The sequence below is a fragment of the Trachurus trachurus genome (assembly GCF_905171665.1).
Source record: "Trachurus trachurus genome assembly, chromosome: 12".
NCBI classification, from domain to species: domain Eukaryota; kingdom Metazoa; phylum Chordata; class Actinopteri; order Carangiformes; family Carangidae; genus Trachurus; species Trachurus trachurus.
Genome location: NC_139908.1, coordinates 29,244,410 through 29,263,864, shown reverse-complemented (window position 1 = coordinate 29,263,864; position 19,455 = coordinate 29,244,410). Strand labels below are relative to the sequence as shown.

Genomic DNA, 19,455 nt, shown 5'->3' with positions numbered 1-19,455 from the left:
GTCCTAAACTGTCTTCCCTGGAGTGTCCAGCGTAGAGGGAACTTTGTTTAACCTGTGGTTTTGGATATTACAGAGTAATTCTAATAACTTTGATCCCTCTTTAGAATAATAAACCTATTGAATTCACTGAAATGAAACATGGAAGCAAATATCCAGAGGTGGTTAACAAGCCGTTACAGAGGAAACAGACTTTTCAGACATTTCAATCTTGTTTCATTGTGATGGATTATGTCTCTGCAGTGACTTTAAAACTGCTTTTTGATAGAAAACAGCTGAAAGCAATGATTGGCCTGATGAAAAAATCAATCCCAACACTGATAGTCCTGATAGTCATATGGTGAGGTTGGTGTCACATGTACAGGCTGCAGTCAGACGAGAAGAGACATGAAGGTCAGGATGGGACGTTAAAGTTATCACTGAGATGAAGGGAGTGAAGATGTTAAAGAGTTTGGAGCCAACATGTCAGGAGGAGGTTTCTCTTAATTGTGACTTTACAGCTCAGCTAGAGTGAGGCCACTGGATGAGAGGAGCAAACTCTGAGGACAGTAGCAAAAAGGCTGATGTTCACTCGGCGGCTCACATTCACTCTGCACTGTGGCAGCAAACCAACTCAAAAACAAACCAAACAGCTACATTTTGAATGTTTTTTTTCTGTCTATATTAAAACTCAAAGGGCTCTGCCTCTCTGGCATCATGGTCAATGCTCATTTACTGTTACCTAGACATGAGAAAATCATTATCATAATAGTGTGAACTTATTGTTTATCAAGACCCAAGAACTGAGGAGAATCCAGGACTGCTACTACTACTAATAGAAGAGCTGCTCAGCATGGCTACCATTCAGCTTCTTCTAGCTGCTGGAGGATGTGACGTTCCCAGGGCGTATGGTTTATCACAACTAGTAACTATTTGGAACTGACATTATATTGAACTCGGACAAACTTCTTTTTGGGATTGTACGCTCAGCTAATACAAGTGTGAAACATAAATATTTATTTGGAATACTAAGTTTAGCTGCTAGAAAAGCAATTACAAAGAAATGGATTAAGCCAGACATCCCATCTACAAATAAATGGTATAATATCATTTACAATGTATTTGTAATGGCAAGAATCACTTTTTCAATGAGGCTTCAGCAATCTAAATTTGAAGACATCTAGAAGCAGTGGAAAAGGTTTATTTCCATGAAACACCCTTCTTTTAAGTTTTTTTTCTTTCTATATCAAGATGTACTTGATTAATTATTTATTTTATTGTATTATTATAACAGAAAACACCCCATGTGGTGTTTTATAAAATGCACTTTAAAAGGAAAAAAACAACAACTAATAGAAATTAGCTGGAAATTGAAACCAATTATGCTTTTTAGAAAATATAATGGGGTTGGTATCAAATGATATAGATATGTTACGGTTCCTTTCGCTCGTGTCATAATTCTTGAGTAGTAACCAGTGTTGGTAGTAAACAGCAGCAGCTCCCTGTGTGCAGCCTTCAGCCTGCTGGAGGCTGAGTGTGAGCCGCCGAGTCGCTGACATTAGAGCCGCGGTGCCTGTTTTGTTTGCTCCGCTCTTTGCTCTCCTTCCTGCTCACCTGACAGACTGAACTCATTCTGGTTCACTTGGTTTCATGCTCTATTCCCACTAAAACAAATTTCCCCTCCTCCAAAAGCACCATCACCCTCCCCATCTGTCTTCATACTGATGAAGATGCATGCAAAGTCCCCTAAGCTGCTTTTTAACCAGAACAATGACCTGCCGAGTCCCCGACATGATGATGCCAGCAGTGACAGGGTTACTCACACCGTTTTACATATCTTCACCAGACACCTGACACTTATGATTAAGAACTGTATCAAATTGTGTTTCCACAGTACAGTAGATATTTTTGAGGACACAGGGACAAGATTCACATGAAGACATGTCACCAGAGTAAAGATAATTTGTATCCATACATATCTTATTCTCAGTATATATGTTTCTATATTGTGATCATGACTAAGCACAGTATCTCGCACAGATAGGACAAGAGGAAATGGTGTTTGTGTGCGTCTGTTGGACCTGATACAACAGTGTAGTTTGCACAAAGGGTTGTGTGTTTGTTGTTTGGACAGCAGGTGGGTGGGCTTCTCCTGGTAAACAGCACCCCCACTCCCCCTGAGTGGTGACATCCCCAGGCATTACTGTTGTTATCCACCTCAACTTTATTTGACAAACAAGGACCTTAATAACTCATTTTATCTCACTGACATTAACAACAATTGTTAGCAATTATACATAACTGTAACCCTTAAAGGAGACATATTCTTCCCCTTTTCCACAAATTAAAACAGTCCCCAGGTGTCTTAAAGACATGTCTGTGACATGCTTTGGTCAAAATCCCCCAAGGATCAAACATCACAGCTCTTTTCATCCTCTCTAAACAGCCCTGTTCACAACGGCTGCTTTCAGTGTCTGTCCCTTTAAATGCAAATGAACCACTGCTTGCCCCGCCCCTTCTACTGGTACTAGGTAGGGGTGGGATTATGCAAATTCAAAAAAACTAGTTACATCACTGGAAGACAACTGAGGGAACAGCTCATAAAACCACATGGATTTCAACCTAGAGAGCCTGGAAATTACAGATATTTCTGTCAATTCTCACATTTTGGAGGCTGGAAGACAAACACCCAAATATACAGTATGTTAAAGAGCCTTCAAAAAGTGATATTTCCATAACGTGTCCCCTTTAATAACACTTATACAAATGAGTTGCGAAGAATGAGGAAATTAGCTGTAGAGATCAAAAGAGTTTTTGCACCAGGGTGGAAACATGTTTATGTTGACTTGGACATTTTGGCTTCATACTACAGTGGTTGTTATAGGAACCACAGTTGTTTGAATATGAGCTCATAGTTGAGACTTTATACATATTGCATATTGCTCTGCATTCTTGGTTTTTGTCATATTTTACCTGAAGCGTCCGAAAGAAGTTATTAAGCATTCTAGTGTTTTGTGATTGTGAAGAGAGGACGATGCAGCACAGGGGTTCTCACCTGGGACACACACTTTCCCATCATCATTAAAGGTCCAGTGTGTAATAATTGTCAAGGCAAAATCTGAATATACTACCCATGATTATATTTGTATAAGTGTATAATCGTTATTAAAAAAATAGTTTGGTTTTCATAGCCTTAGAATGATTCTTTTCTATAGATAGAGTAGTGTAAGCCCCGCCCACCTGCTGCCCAGAGACCAGACAAACACATCTTGTTGATCTTCTCTCCTTTTCTCTCTTGTGCTGTCTGTTTAAAACCCAACTATCACTGGTTTATTAACATCTTATATCAAGATGTGGTTTGTAGTGTGTGTGTGTGTGTGTTGGTTTGTGTGTGTGTTTAAAAACAACATTTGGTGGCACTTTGCATAGATTATCCACAGTGTTGAACAGAGCTGCACTAACTGACCGTGGCCACACTGGACACCTCAGCCATTCTCCATGTCTATATCCGTTGTGGATGTTGGACAAGACTGTCATCTTGTCCATCATTATCACTGTATTTGAAAAACACTCCCCCTACTGGCAGCTCCTGAGAAGACACCTCCCTTACACCTTTAGGAAAAATAGTTGGTCGTTAATACTCAGTGACACACACAGTGAGGGTTTAAACCAGGATTTTTGTCTACAACATTTTGACTATGTGTCATAACCTGGGCAGGTGTGAAACCTACAAAAAGCTGAGAGATCAAGAGGCCCTGTCTGTCATAGCATGGATTTCTAAACTACAGACAAGGCAAGGCAAGGCAGTTTTGTTTGTATAGCCCGTTTTTACAAACAGTTTGTCTCAAAGGGCTTTACATGGCATCACAACAACATCCTCTGTCCTTAGACCCTCACATCCACTGAGGAAAAACTCTGGTGTCTAAAAACCCAGGATGGGCAGACGTGCAATAGATGTTGTTACAAGAAGACAGTTTATAGTTTATGACACAGAATGTGGGAAACATGGAGTTAACAAGAGTTGAAGAAGGCAGCTTCTGGTGAGGGGGGGACTGGATGGCAGACTGGTTCATGGGAAGGGAGGGCAGGCCGGTCTAACAGCAGGGGAAAGGGCGGGGATGCAGAGAGATGGAGCTCCGGTGGATCTGTGGAAACACAGAGAGAGTGCCAGACACCAAGGCCAAACTACAAAGTACAACAGCAAGCTGTTCAGGCTCCAATCCAGCTTCAATCCAAAATGTTTTAGTCTAAATGATCAAGAAACAAGAGGGAGTCCACCTGTAGCCCAACTGTTAAGGCGATGGATTGGAATTGGATTGGAACTGTTTCAGCTTTGGGACTAGATTTAGTCAAATGGACCTTTATAGTGTAGAAACCTGGAGGGGCCTGCCACTTGCACCCCAACTATAATTTTCCTTTAGTTCCGATGACTTTGCTTTGTCATCATTAAAACTCCTCTGCTGCTTCAGTTCAGTTTTAGGAATGTAGAACATGTTACCATGTGTTTTATTTAAGCTCCTGCTGTGAGAAAGGGAACTTTCTAATGCCCAGTAGATGAACAGTGTGATTTGAAAAAGAGACTCTTTTTTCCTTCAAAACTTTTATTCACTACAGAAATCGATGAACCTTTGTGTACAGGAGTATGATACTGTGTGAGAAGTAAACTTTCAGTGGACATCTCAAAATAAAGAGCTGAAAGCAGCTGGTACTGTAGTTGGTATAGACTGCAAACAGCTTCAACTTGGTTTTGACCTGGTCTAGTTGTACCTGCTCTGCACAGCCATGAGGAATTCAAATAACAGTGTAGGTACTGCATGAGTTACTTCTGCTCAGGGGTGGATTTTCCCTTTGTGGCAAAAAACAAAAAATGATATGCTGCTCTCCCACCCTCCCCCCACACCATCTCCTCCATTTCCCCTCAGTGACCTCTGAACTGATCATGTTGCCTTGTTATAAATAGAATGAACGTATATGTCATAAACTGAGCCGACCTTTCACCTGGTCCTACCGAGCCCTGGTGAGTTTCCCACATCATGTTTAAATCGTCAGGCTTTCAAGTTATCCAGAGTGATAGATTTGACACAACTGTCCATGTCTATGGCTCTTGATTTTGTCCATGATTTCCTTCATGGGCTGACGTCTCACCTCACAGCGCTGCCGAACCGACAGAGAGGGAAACTCACCTAATGATGGACAGAGGTAGCCAGTGTAGAAGACACCTGGTTATCACTATGTGACAGTTAAGGAAAACAGTTGTGCTGTAATCGGGGCCCAGTCGTTCAAAAGGTGTAATCTGGATCAAAATGATCCAGATTTTGAAATCCCCCTTTTTTCTATCCAGGATCACCTAATCCGTCTTAATTTTATCCCAGTTGTTCAAAGCAACATTGGATTGGATCAGTCTGATCCAGATCCAAATTTTTCAAGATGACCAAACCAGGATAATGAGTGCTCTAGATGTGACTGTGTATCATACTGAAGGCTGATAGATACGTAAAAAAAAAAAAAAAGGTGGAACAGCAGCATGGGCTCACTCTAAGTGTATTTATTTGAAAATGGGGTGCATGTATGGTTTTCTGTGCTGTTTTTTTTTATTATTATTATTATTATTATTATTATTATTATTATTAAATCTATATAATCTATATCTATAATCTATATTAAATCTTTATTTCAGACCCAAGGGGATCCATTTTGTTTCTTCCATGTCTTTTAAACAGCCAGACCTGATCTGACCCACAACAATTGAATAAAAAAAAGCAAATATACAGTACATTAGTACATTAGTCAAATACATATACATATTCTACCATGCTTTTCAAATTCGAACTTCGAAATTCAAAATACCAATTTCTGTTTTCATTTAATAATCCAGTAGTTGGGGGAAAATCATTTTTTTGTGAAATAATCAGAAGTTAACTTTAATTACTATATCACTTAAATGTAAAAATCAGTCACAAAATATCAATGTAAATTACATTATAAATGTTGCTTATTTGACCAATTTGAATTGAATTTAAATCACATTTTGTTCCTGGACTCCACGCTGAATCCACCAAACTCCTGTTTTTTTGGACCAACGTTATCCCAATCCTACTGAAAAGTTTTGAACAACATAAATTGAGGGTTTGATCCAGATTAAAACCAAGATTGGATTATGTGATCCAATCCGATCTCAGAATCTGTTTTTAGTTTTGAACAACCCATTTTCAAGATTTGATCCAATCTATTATCTAAAATCCGATCAGATTACTTTTGAACAACTGGGCCCTGTTGATTGACAGATGTGGCCGAGGTATTGCAGTAAAATTAGCTGGATTAAGCCGGTGCATATTCTCATTTGTCCAGGTCATAGTATTTCAAAGGAGGTTAAATCGAAAGCAACTGGACTTAGTTGTTTGTCTAGGAAGACGTTTCACCTCTCATCCAAGAGGCTTCATCAGTTCATGTACGCAGCTGACCAGGCTGGGACTGGTCCAACTATCTGGTGTGGAGACTCACTATTTAACCTCTTGTGTGGGCGTTTCACAAGGGTGATGATGTCACTGGTTCCCTTTTGTGCTCCAAGTGCCAACGACAGTCGTTGGAGTGACAGTCGTTGGTGGGAAGTTGGTTTCGACTTCGTTAGTGCCCTATTGTGTTCTAACGACAGTCATTGGAGTCACTTGCCACTTGTGAACAGTGGTTGTTCTTTGAGGCTAGATGGTTGAGTCTCCTGGGAAGGGATGAAAGGGCAGCATTGTAAATTGGAGACAGGTGGTGTCTCAGACCTCCTCCCCTGTTGAGGGACGGTTTTTCTACTTTTACAAAAATGGCTTCTTTAACTCCTCTTTCAAACCATCTGTCCTCTCTGTCTAGGATTTGGACATTGCTGTCCTCAAAGGAGTGGGCTTTCTCCTTGAGATGTAAATGAACAGCAGAGTCCAGTCCTGAGGAGTTTGCTCTCCTGTGTTGGGCCATGCGTTTATGCAGTGGTTGTTTTGTTTCTCCAATGTAGAGGTCTTTGCATTCCTCGTTGCATTGGACTGCATACACCAGATTGCTTTTGTGGGTGTGTGGTGTTCTGTCCTTGGGATGTACCAGTCTCTGTCTGAGTGTGTTGCTGGGTTTGAAATACACAGGGATACGGTGTTTGTTAAAGATCCTCCTGAGTTTTTCTGATACTCCAGACACATATGGAATGACTATGTTTTTTCTCTTGTTTTGTCTTTCTTTCTCAACCACTTTGCTGGTTTTCTTTCTGGAAGCAGCTGCAGTTTTCACAAAGGTCCAGTTAGGGTAACCACAAGTTGTGAGGGCGCCTCTCAGGTGCTTGTGTTCTGCCCCTTGGGCCTGTGAGCTGGTGGGCACGTTATCAGCTCTGTGTTGCAAAGTTCTGATAACACCAAGCTTATGTTCCAGAGGGTGGTGAGAGTCGAAAAGTAGATATTGGTCTGTATGTGTGGGTTTTCTGTATACCCCAATGTGGAGGCTCCTGTCCTTTTTCATATGGACGTCACAATCTAAGAAAGGCAGACTATTGTCCTTGACATCCTCTCTGGTGAACTTGATGTTTTTGTCCACTGAGTTAATGTGTTCGGTAAAAGCTTGCACTTCTTTGGTTTTGATTTTAACCCATGTGTCGTCCACATACCTGAACCAGTGGCTCGGTGATGTTCCTTCAAAGGAGTTTAAAGCCTTGTTCTCTACCTCCTCCATGTACAGATTTGCCACAATAGGGGATACTGGTTGTTGAACTTTTCGACTCTCACCACCCTCTGGAACATAAGCTTGGTGTTATCAGAACTTTGCAACACAGAGCTGATAACGTGCCCACCAGCTCACAGGCCCAAGGGGCAGAACACAAGCACCTGAGAGGCGCCCTCACAACTTGTGGTTACCCTAACTGGACCTTTGTGAAAACTGCAGCTGCTTCCAGAAAGAAAACCAGCAAAGTGGTTGAGAAAGAAAGACAAAACAAGAGAAAAAACATAGTCATTCCATATGTGTCTGGAGTATCAGAAAAACTCAGGAGGATCTTTAACAAACACCGTATCCCTGTGTATTTCAAACCCAGCAACACACTCAGACAGAGACTGGTACATCCCAAGGACAGAACACCACACACCCACAAAAGCAATCTGGTGTATGCAGTCCAATGCAACGAGGAATGCAAAGACCTCTACATTGGAGAAACAAAACAACCACTGCATAAACGCATGGCCCAACACAGGAGAGCAAACTCCTCAGGACTGGACTCTGCTGTTCATTTACATCTCAAGGAGAAAGCCCACTCCTTTGAGGACAGCAATGTCCAAATCCTAGACAGAGAGGACAGATGGTTTGAAAGAGGAGTTAAAGAAGCCATTTTTGTAAAAGTAGAAAAACCGTCCCTCAACAGGGGAGGAGGTCTGAGACACCACCTGTCTCCAATTTACAATGCTGCCCTTTCATCCCTTCCCAGGAGACTCAACCATCTAGCCTCAAAGAACAACCACTGTTCACAAGTGGCAAGTGACTCCAATGACTGTCGTTAGAACACAATAGGGCACTAACGAAGTCGAAACCAACTTCCCACCAACGACTGTCACTCCAACGACTGTCGTTGGCACTTGGAGCACAAAAGGGAACCAGTGACATCATCACCCTTGTGAAACGCCCACACAAGAGGTTAAATAGTGAGTCTCCACACCAGATAGTTGGACCAGTCCCAGCCTGGTCAGCTGCGTACATGAACTGATGAAGCCTCTTGGATGAGAGGTGAAACGTCTTCCTAGACAAACAACTAAGTCCAGTTGCTTTCGATAGCTGGATTAAATTTAAGTCTATTAATATTTATATTATTTTATGTATTATATTGTATGAGCAGCTGGTGGGCAGTGCTCCTTCTAACCCCACCTGTCCTTCCTTCTGATTGGCAGAGCCTAGTTAAGGTGGACTTCTGCAGTGGCTACACATGATTTAATTTCATCTTCACACTCGATCGTAATGTACTGACGTTTCTAAGCCTCAGTAGAACCTAAAACAGTATCTTGGGATTGGTCAGTATTTGCTGAAATCCAGGAGGTCCAGGTGAATCAGAGATGTCTGGTTTCTGTTTTGCTGCAGTTCGCTGTATGTTGTTGGTGATTGACAACCAGAGCACATAACCAAACATCTCAGCTTCACATGACCCAGAGGAGACACAAAAGAACTAAACTGATAAAGTCCAACACGTCCAGTTGTTTTTAAATTCTTATCTCTTATAAACACTCTGATCCCTAAAGACAATGGGAGTGGTCTGATGGGTTTTGTGCTGCAGGTTTTCATGAGTTAATGACTTTTTTTTTTTGCCGCTGTCCTCCAGCTCCTCATCTGTCCTCCTGTGACTCGGTTCTTCTTCGGCCGCCGCGAGCCCTTCCACAAGCTGCTGATCCAGGGAGACTCGGCGGGCAGGCTGTCCATGTGGAGCATCCCAGACACCTCGCCTCTGCAGCCGCTGTCCACTGCTGCTGGTGAGGACACATGACAGAGCTGTAAAAACACACAGTTGAAGAGTGATATCATATCTTTTTCACTCTCTCAGCTGTTGTTAGACTGGGATTTGCTTTTTCTCTGCCTCCAGTTAAAGTTTCTTGCTGTCATTCCGTCTCTCTCCGTCTCTGCAGAGCTGCAGGTGTCGTCCACCATCAGTCTCCAGGAGGCGTTTGATAAGTTGACCCCTGTGTCTGCTGGGATCATCGACCAGCTCAGTGTCCTGCCTGGAAAAGAAGAACCCATCAAGGTCTGAACCATCCTCCACAACACTTGTTTTTAATGTTTTCACCATGAGACATTATCACAATCAAGTAAAACTAAATGATTCAGGTTCAGTTTAAAGCAGAAGTAAGCGATCCGGTTGTTTTGACTAATGCTGCGTTCCAGGCAGGCTTTTGAAACCGTAAGTTACGGCTTCAAGTCACAACTTACGACTTTGTAGCGTTCCAGGCAACCCGTAACTCGTGTTTTTCCGACCTGTTTTACCTGTGAAAGTCACTATAACGGCCACTCGTAACTTCTGACCCGTGAACTCGTACCAGATCGAACTGGTACGACTTCACAGGTCGGAAAAACACGAGTTACGGGTTGCCTTGAACGCACCATAACGTCTTGTCAGCCGATGGAGTTAGCAGCCCCCGCCCTCGTCATGGATCTATTGGTCCTCGTCCCTACGTCACCACATTCAGGCGCATCCCTTGGCTGCACACACAGAGAGGACCGCCCCTTTATGCCGTTCTCTCTCCTCATTGGATAAAGGTTGTAGGATACAAGGAAAGTTTTCTCCTGGGCTTACAGCAGAGCAGAGTGACTGACAGACCCGTGTTTCAGACCAAACACTCTATAGAAGTGATTGCTGTCGGAAGATAGAACTATTTAAGACTTAACACAAAAATTCTGCTTACTTCTGCTTTAACTTTAAAGGTGAAATTCTAGCCTCAGAGTAAGAAACAACATCTAGTTCAGTGCCCTCATGGTGTTGTTCTTATTGTGTTTCCTCCCTCAGGTGACGGCCAGCGTATACATCCCCTCTCAGGGTCGACTGGTGTGTGGGAGAGAAGACGGCAGCATCATCCTGGTTCCTGCCACCCAGACCGCCATCGTCCAGCTGCTGCAGGGGGAGCACATGCTCCGGAGAGGTGAGGAGAGGAGGGGAGGAGAGAGGAGGAGAGGGGAGGGGAGGGGAGGGGAGGGGAGGGGAGGAGAGGAGAGGAGAGGAGAGCGGAGGGGAAGGAGAGAAGAGGGGAGAGGAGGAGAGGGGAGGAGAGGAGAGGAGAGGAGAGGAGAGGGGAGCGGAGGGGAAGGAGAGAAGAGGGGAGAGGAGGAGAGGGGAGGAGAGGGGAGGAACATCCAGGGACAAGAGATTGTGAACAGTGACAGAAAAGGGAACAAAATGAGTTGGTAGTTATTTCGTATGGTGCTGCTCGCTAATAGAAGATTTGACCTAGACAAGACAGTTCCAGTTTACCAGGCCTCTGTTCACAGAGCTACAGGTTTTCTCCCACAAGTCTCCAAAAAGTTGCTGAGATCTACTTTACTTAGGGAAGTGAAAACTACTGAGCCAACAGTGTGTTCATGGAAGAGATGTGCAAAAACCACAGTTTTTGCACATCGGTTCATGGGGACTGATGCCTAGTAGTTTTAGGAATTCCTAAATCGGCAGGAAAAGAAACATGAGCCTCAACATGTACATTTTAAACCTTGTAACTTAATTCCAATTAAAACCATATATCTCCCTGCAGCTTTAAAAATGTCACTATGCAAAACGTAACCTTAAATGTAAAGTCATAAGATGTGTGAAGATCAGAAAGAGTGTTATTTGAATCACAGAAATGCAGCGGGTTGCTGTTTTCTCTTTTCTTCATACAAGAAGGAGGAGCCTTGGGAGGGATAAATATAAGACATGCTGGAAAGTACTGCTGCTATACCAGTCACTCCTCAGAAATTAGAATCATTTGTGATGAAGTAATCAGGGCCCAGTTGTTCAGAGGTAATCAGATTTTGAATGATGGATTGGATCAAATCTTGAAAATGGGTTGTTCAAAACTAAAAACGGATTCTGAGATCAGATTAGATCACGTAATCCAGTCTTGGTTTTAATCTGGATCAAACCCTCAGTTTGTTGTTCAAAACCTTTGATCAGGATACCTATGATCCCGAAAATCTGAATTATTCTGCTCCCAGCAGTCAGCTGGATTCAAGGTGGGTTTTAGGAACAAAATGTGATTTAAATTAAATTCAAACAATATTTATGTATGTATTGATTTACGGTATATTTTGCATCTGACTTTTAAACCATAACAGTGGTAGGTAAATGAAGTTAACTTTTGATCATTCAACAAATTAAGAACTTTTCCCCAACTACTATAATGAAATAAAATTTGAATTGTAAAGTTTGAATTTTTAAATTTTAAGTCGATTACACCTTTTGAACAACTGGGCCCAGCAGAGTGGTTTTGTCCAGTCAGAAGAAAACTGTGAACAGTTGAAGGTCAATTAGGATATAAAACATGATCAGACTGAGACCCGTCATCTCTATAAAAACCAAACTGTTGAAGGCTCCACTTCATCTATCTTCCACTCTGAGCGTCATGTCTGTCCTTCCTTCAGGCTGGCCGCCCCATCGGACACTGCGCGGTCACCGGAACAAGGTGACGTGCGTCCTCTACCCGTACCAGATCTCCCCCCGCTACGACCAGCGCTCGCTGGTGTCTGGAGGAGTGGACTTCTCCGTCATCGTCTGGGACATTTTCACCGGAGAGATGAAGCACATCTTCTGTGTCCACGGAGGAGAGATCACCCAGCTCATCATCCCCCCGGAGAACTGCAGCGTAAGGCCTCTGACACACACACACACACACACACACACACACACACACACACACACACACACACACACACACACACACACACACACACACACACACACACAGCTCTGTATTTGCCTCGTAGCTTTGCTTTATTTTTATTTTCTTAATAGTTTTTCTCAGTGTTTTGTCTGTTGTGTTTGTGGAGAGATGTTTTTTGTGTCTCTGACATTAGTTTTAATGTTGCCGGGTTGATGTTGTTTCTATTGAAGTAACTTTAATGACATCGTGTCATGGTCAAACTCTGAAAACCACACAAAGAGCTCACAGACTGTCTGTGTTGGTTAAGTGACATTTAGATGAAATAACTACATCTGTGTTGTTGCCACGGAAATCAGGTAACGTCTGTTGAGTTGACCACAGCTATAATGACTGACCTATCACATACTCTAATGAGACACTGGATGCTCTCCATCTGCTGTTGTTCATTTTGAGTCTTTCAGTTCTATTTGTATTCATTTTAGAGGCTTTTATTTTATAATTCCACATTTATTTATTTATTTTTGGAGACTTCAAATGTCATTTTATTTACATTCACTGCAGGGGTGTGATTATCTCACAGATTCAGAACAAGGCAACAGTCACACAACAAATCTCCAGCAATTAATAAATGAGGATTTATAAAATAAAAGCCCCCTGGAAAAAATAAAATGTAATTTTTTAAAATCTATTCATTTATTGAAGTGAATGGCTATTTATTTATTGATTCACATACATTTGTATATTTATTACCAGATGTATTGATTTCAGTTTTTATTTATTTAATATGGACTGTGATGGTATTCCAATATCATAAAATCTAGACATTTATTAGGTTACCACCTTGTCCTTTTTTCTTGAGCACCTTTCTCTTCACTGTCTTACAGTGAATATTAATTTCTAATTCCAAATGGCAGTCTAGTAGTTTTTACACCTCCACTAGGGGGCAGCAGAGCCACACACTGTCCCATACACGCAGGCCTTAAAGTTTACAGGTGAATTCAGATTTGATAAAATGTTGAACCCAATCACTAGCCAGAGTTCCTCTTAACTTGTGGGTGACGTGTCGGTCTTGAGGTATGACTGTAACCTGTGTTTCCTCTGCAGACCCGGGTGCAGCACTGCGTCTGCTCGGTGGCCAGCGACCACTCTGTGGGCCTGCTGAGCCTCAGGGAGAGGAAGTGCATCATGCTGGCATCCAGACACCTCTTCCCCATCCAGGTCATCAAGTGGCGTCCAGCAGACGACTACCTGGTGGTCGGCTGCTCCGACGGCTCCGTCTACGTCTGGCAGATGGATACAGGTGAGAAATAGGCGAGCTCCTCTATGAAGCTGCATCACCGCCATGGCTGAAATCATTTATCACAATTCTATGATTCAATGTTTGGTCACACTGCAGGAGTTTGGGGTTGTAAGGATGCTCCTGAGAGTAATGAGCAGGGGTGTCATTTATAGGGGGGTTAGGGGGGTTATAACCCAGAGAAACATAATGAACACAGCCACATGGCCAACAGACAGTTTGAAATAGTTGTTTTGCTACATAAAAGGAGGAAAACACTGTTCAAAGGAGTTGATGGTCTAATCGTTAAGTTAGCAAGTGAATAGTTGTCTTAAGTTAGCTGGTTGCTAGTTTGCTAGTGGCTAGCGGTAAATCTGGGGGCGGACGCCACAGAAATGTGCTGGTAGGATTTAGCTGATCTGAGAACTGATCAAATTTGGTCTTTACATTGTGTCAATGACACAGTGGTGTGCTATGTTATAATGCCTCTGCAGGCTAACTGTTAGCTTTGTCATAGCCTAGCTTCCTAAATCACAAATTGTGTCATTAGTTCATCTGCCTGGTAAGAAATAGCTACACAGTGGCAAGTGGTGTTATGATGAATTAATAATAAGCTTTAGTTCTGTCAGAATAAACATATGAAGTATAATTACAAGCATTTCAGAAATGTCGAGGGCTTTTATTGACAATTACATCAAGGTTCTTGTATGGTTAGAAGAAGTTGCTCTTGGAGGATGTTTTGGGATCATTCGTTATTCATGTCTGCTTTACCGTTGGCATGATAGAGGACTGATCACCTGTACATCCTCTCTTGGTCCGTGAAGACATTTTGTTTTCATGGACAATCTGCAGTGAGATTAATATAATCAAACAAAACATTTTACATACTCATAAGAAACAATGGAGAGAGGAGGTTTGGAGATGGACTGAGGATTTATTTGCGAATGAATGGAGATTATTACACAGAGCCTAATGTGAGACTAATGGCGCGTTTCCACTAGCGCGCTTCGGCTCGGCTCGGCTCGGCGCGCTATTCGCTGTTCACAATCTCTATATATTTCCAGGTACACTTTTGGTATCACCTCAGCCCTGGTTCCAAGCGAGCCGAAGCGTTACTAAAACGTGACGTCAGCCTACTGCCTTCCACTGATTGGCCGATGAGTGTCGTCACTGGAAGCATCATAACCGCGCGACGACCGACTAGAATGTAAATTCCCAAACTCTCCGGTACTTTTCAATAGTGTTTTGTCTGGCGGCCCGGAGTCTTCTCTGGCTCTCTTCTCTTGCCTTCTGTGCGACAAAAAGCCACAGGGTGAGCAGCAACACGATCGCCTCCATGTCCTCCATGCTGTCCTCCTCTAATGTTGTTGTTGTTGTTGTTGTTCTGGTCTTCCGGATTTGTACGTTGCTCGGCGGTTTCGCGCAGCCGTGTTATGACAACCCCGCCCACATTGAGGAGGCACCAAGTGATACTCAGTTGTACTGGAAACACAACCGAGCCGAGCCGAGCCGTATCGAGCTGAGCCGTGCTAGTGGAAATGCGCCATAAATGGAGGCTAAGACAGAGAACAGAAAGTTTTGATTGACAATTAAAGCAGAAGTAAGCGGAATATTTGTGTTAATATAAGTCTTAAATAGTTCTATCTTCAGACAGCAATCACTTCTATAGAGTGTTTGGTCTGAAACACGGGTCTGTCAGTCACTCTGCTCTGCTGTAAGCCAAGGAGAAAACTTCTTGTATACTTCCTTGTATCCTACAACCTTTATCCAATGAGGAGAGAGAACGGCATAAAGGGGCGGTCCTCTCTGTGTGTGCAGCCAAGGGATGCACGTGAATGTGGTGACGTAGGGACGAGGACCAATAGATCCATGACGAGGGCGGGAGCTGTTAACTAACGAAGTTAGCCAAAACGACCGGATCGCTTACTTCTGCTTTAAGCAAATTTTGAAGTTGCTTTTGTGGCCATCCTGTTCATTGTGCTAATTAATGTCATGCTAATCAAGAAGTGGAAAAGTTCTTGCTATAAAAAAAGCTAAAACATTTAAGGCTTTACACATAAATTTGCATTTGGCTAAAATATGAAAGAAAAAAATGACTGCATTCAAAATGAAACAAATTCAGCACATTAAAGCAGATATCAGTGGAATGTTTTTGTTAATATAAGTCCTAAATAGTCCTATTTTCCGTCAGCAATCACTTACATGAAGTATTTCAGCCTAAACACGAGTCTCTCCGTCACTCTGCTCTGCTGTAACCCGAGGAGAAAATTTTCCTTGTGGGATACAAGTGTTATCCAATGAGGAGAGAGAACGGCATGAAGGGCTGTGTGTGCAGCCAAGGGATGCGCGTGAATGTGGTGACGTAGCACGAGGACCAATTGATGCCTGACAAGGGCGGGGGCTGCTAACTCATGGTGCGTTCAAAGAAACTCGTACTTTGTGTTTTTCCTTCCTGTGAAGTCATACCAGTTCGATCTGGTACGAGTTCACGGGTCGGAAGTTACGAGTGGCCGTTATAGGGAACTTTCACAGACAACAGGATGGTAAAAACACGAGCTACGGGTTACCTGGAACGCTACCAAGTCGTAGTTGTGACTTGAAGCTGTAACTTACGGTTTCAAAAGCCTGCCTTGAACGCAGCATTAGCCGAAACGGCCGTGAAGCTGATATCTGCTTTAATACGCTCCAGGATACCAAAACTCATCTGACCTCAACGCTGGCCCGACCCGACCCAGGTCTGATCCTGGTCTGATCCTGGTCTCTATATGAGATACATTCATATTCATATTGATCTGTCCAAGTATTTCTTTAAAGGGATAGTTGAACATTTTGGCAAACTGGCCCATTGCCATAATCCCTATAGTTTTAGGAGTAGGTTCGTTAACTTTAATTGTCGGTGCAAGCTGTTTTTAGAACGGTGGAGTTGTTTTTGAGGCAAATTGCTTGACGAAAAACTGCCCCAGATGCAAACGTGCATTGGCTGTTTTGTATGAATTTCCCTCTACAACAACTCTGTCTGGTAACGTTGTGTTATTATCTCATAGTGTGGTGAATGTGCAGGTCACAACTTGTCCACCAGAGTGTTTTGGAGTTGTTGGATTGTGTATTTGATGAGTTTGATGAGGGAAACCAAGAAATCCCATAATGAGCCTCTGTAGCGTAGCTCTGAGCAGCTCGCGGCTCTGCTCCGCCATTCTAAAAACAGATTGCACCGACAATTAAATGTAATGGACCTACTCCTAAAACTATTGGTTGATTATGGCAATGGGCCACTTTGCCGAAATGTTGAACTATCCCTTTAAAGCTCGTGACTCTCTCTTTACTCTCCACCTCTGACACTGCAGCTCCAACCATGACAGAATCATCTGCAGTAAACATGTATATGGCACAGCAGCAGCACAGGGGCAACATTAGCTTGAATCATGGCCAGCCACTGTGTGTGTGTGTGTGTGTGTGTGTGTGTGTGTGTGTGTGTGTGTGTGTGTGTGTGTGTCCTGAATGAGCTGCAGTGCTGGGGGATTGCAAGTTAGCTAAGTGTGAAATTAAGGAACGTGTGTGTGAAGCCAGGCGTTGGACATGTAATAGGGCCATGGCTTGCAGGCGCCACACACACACACGCGCGCACACACACACACACACACACACACACACACACACACACACACACACACACACACACACACACACACACACACACACACACACACACACACACACACACACACACACACACACACACACACACACACACACACAGACAGGTATAATGGTGCCACTTCTCCTTTCACTCAATACCAGGGTTGTCAGCTGTGTCTGCAACTAATGATGTCTCTGTAAAGCGTTCTCTCCGTCTGTGAAGGCAGAGATCTGTTGCAGTGAGAGTGGGAGAAGACTCTGTCTGAGACCTGAATCATATTCAAGTGATAATGGATGATGAGACTGAGTGGGAGATGGGGAGAGAGAGAGTGGAACATTGATATAGATAGAAGAGAGCAGACAAGATGAGAAAGATTGATAGAAACAGAAACAGAGACTGTGGGACAGGAATGAAAAAGCACATGGGTGAAGCTGGAAATCACACAATTGTAGTAAATATACATACAAGGAAAATGTAAAATATATAAGATGTTAAGATTAAAAAACAAAACAAAAAAAGGAAGGTTTAAAATCTGTTTCAAATGTGGAATAACTAAAAAGATCATTTTTTTTAAGTGTTGTGTAGTTCAGTGGTTCCCAACCTTTTGTCTTGTGTAGCTGTAGCTCCTGAGCTTATTTGTCAGACCATGAGTCCTCCCTCACACACACATGTTGACTCTCCAAAAGTGTTCATATAAAACCGACACAACTGATTATGAAAATGAAAATCATTTGAATTTCTCTCTTTAATTTGACAAATACATTTTGACACTTACTGTGTACTAGTGAATAATAATTCTTCTTGATTTTTGTTCTTTTGAACTCAAATTAAACACAACTAAATCAGAATCTGTTTGCCTTCCAAATAAAAATCAACCTGCTTTGTTCTATTAAACTCTTGTAACACTCAAAACATAGAAGGTTCAGCTCTCTTGAGTCCACAGCAGCAGTAACTGGATGTGTTGGCTGTGGCCTTGGCAGCATGTGTCTTCACAGAGCTGTGCCACAGGTTATTGTCTCCTAGTGGGAACTAGATGTGGAGAGCACATCATATTTTAGTAATGGGCTTATGAAATAACTGAGAATATTAACTTATCATCTTGTAAATAAATTGATAAATATCGCCACATACCCCTGCAATGTGCTTGTGTACCTCGAGGGGTCCACATACCCCTGGTTGGGAATCACTCCAGTTCATTTGTCCTCAACATTGAATCCAAATGTATTTCTCTCAAAATCAGAACGAAACTTTGTCATTTTGAAACAGCCAAGGGCTGTAAACTACTACTAAAATTAAGATTAACTTTATTGTCCCACAATGTGAGAAATTTGTTCTGGGCCATTCGCCAATGCTGCAGCCGCAAGTAACACAGAACATACGATTTACACACGACCACATACAATAGATATGTGCATCCATATCATACAAAGTGCTGGAGAGTGCAACTGTTGAACCCTCCGCTGAAGTGGGTTAAGATCCAGCTCCAAACATAGTAATCCTGATCCTGATGCCACATACACATTGTCCTAGTAGTGAAAATCAAAGATCACTGAACTACATTTAGCTCTAATAACAGCCCAAAAGGATTCATCCCCCTGTCAAATACAAGGTATTTCTTCATTTTTTCCATTACAGTTTAGTATTTCAACTCACATTTGACATAAATAGGACATGCAGTAAAGTCTGGAGCCATGACCAATTTATTTAAGTAAAGTTACATTGTGGTGTTCATTTAAACATTGAACAAAAATCACCATGTCCAAAATGACCAGAGAACTCAGTGAGGACTTAAAGTAGAAGTAAGTGATATATTTGTGTTAATATAAGTCTTAAATAGTTATATCTTCCGACAGCAATCACTTACATAGAGTGTTTGGTCTGAAACACGGGTCTCTCAGTCACTCTGCTCTGCTCTGAGCCGAGGAGAAAACATTTATCGTATCCTACAGTTTTTATCCAATGAGGAGAGAGAACGGCATGCAGGGCTGTGTGTGCAGCCAAGGGACGCCGTGAATGTGGTGACGTAGGGACGAGGACTGTTATGGTGCGTTCAAGGCAGCCCGTAACTCGTGTTTTTCCGACCTGTGAAGTCGTACCAGTTCGATCTGGTACGAGTTCACGGGTCAGAAGTTACGAGTGGCCGTTATAGTGACTTTCACAGGTAAAACAGGTCGGAAAAACACGAGGGGGTTGCCTGGAACGCTACAAAGTCGTAAGTTGTG

The 19,455-nt window shown here is 42.6% G+C and overlaps 1 protein-coding gene across 2 annotated transcripts in view; it reads left to right on the top strand.

Annotated features, from left to right (window-relative positions):
- The window catches only part of wdr7 (WD repeat domain 7), a 146,725-nt gene that overhangs the window by 12,169 nt on the left and 115,101 nt on the right, over positions 1–19,455 (top strand). For both annotated transcript variants that reach the window (XM_083983743.1, XM_083983742.1), the window contains 5 exons: positions 9,302–9,449; positions 9,603–9,718; positions 10,478–10,610; positions 12,082–12,302; positions 13,425–13,620. In XM_083983743.1, coding sequence (XP_083839869.1) covers positions 9,302–9,449; positions 9,603–9,718; positions 10,478–10,610; positions 12,082–12,302; positions 13,425–13,620 — 814 coding nt within the window. The remainder of the gene's footprint in view (positions 1–9,301; positions 9,450–9,602; positions 9,719–10,477; positions 10,611–12,081; positions 12,303–13,424; positions 13,621–19,455) is intronic.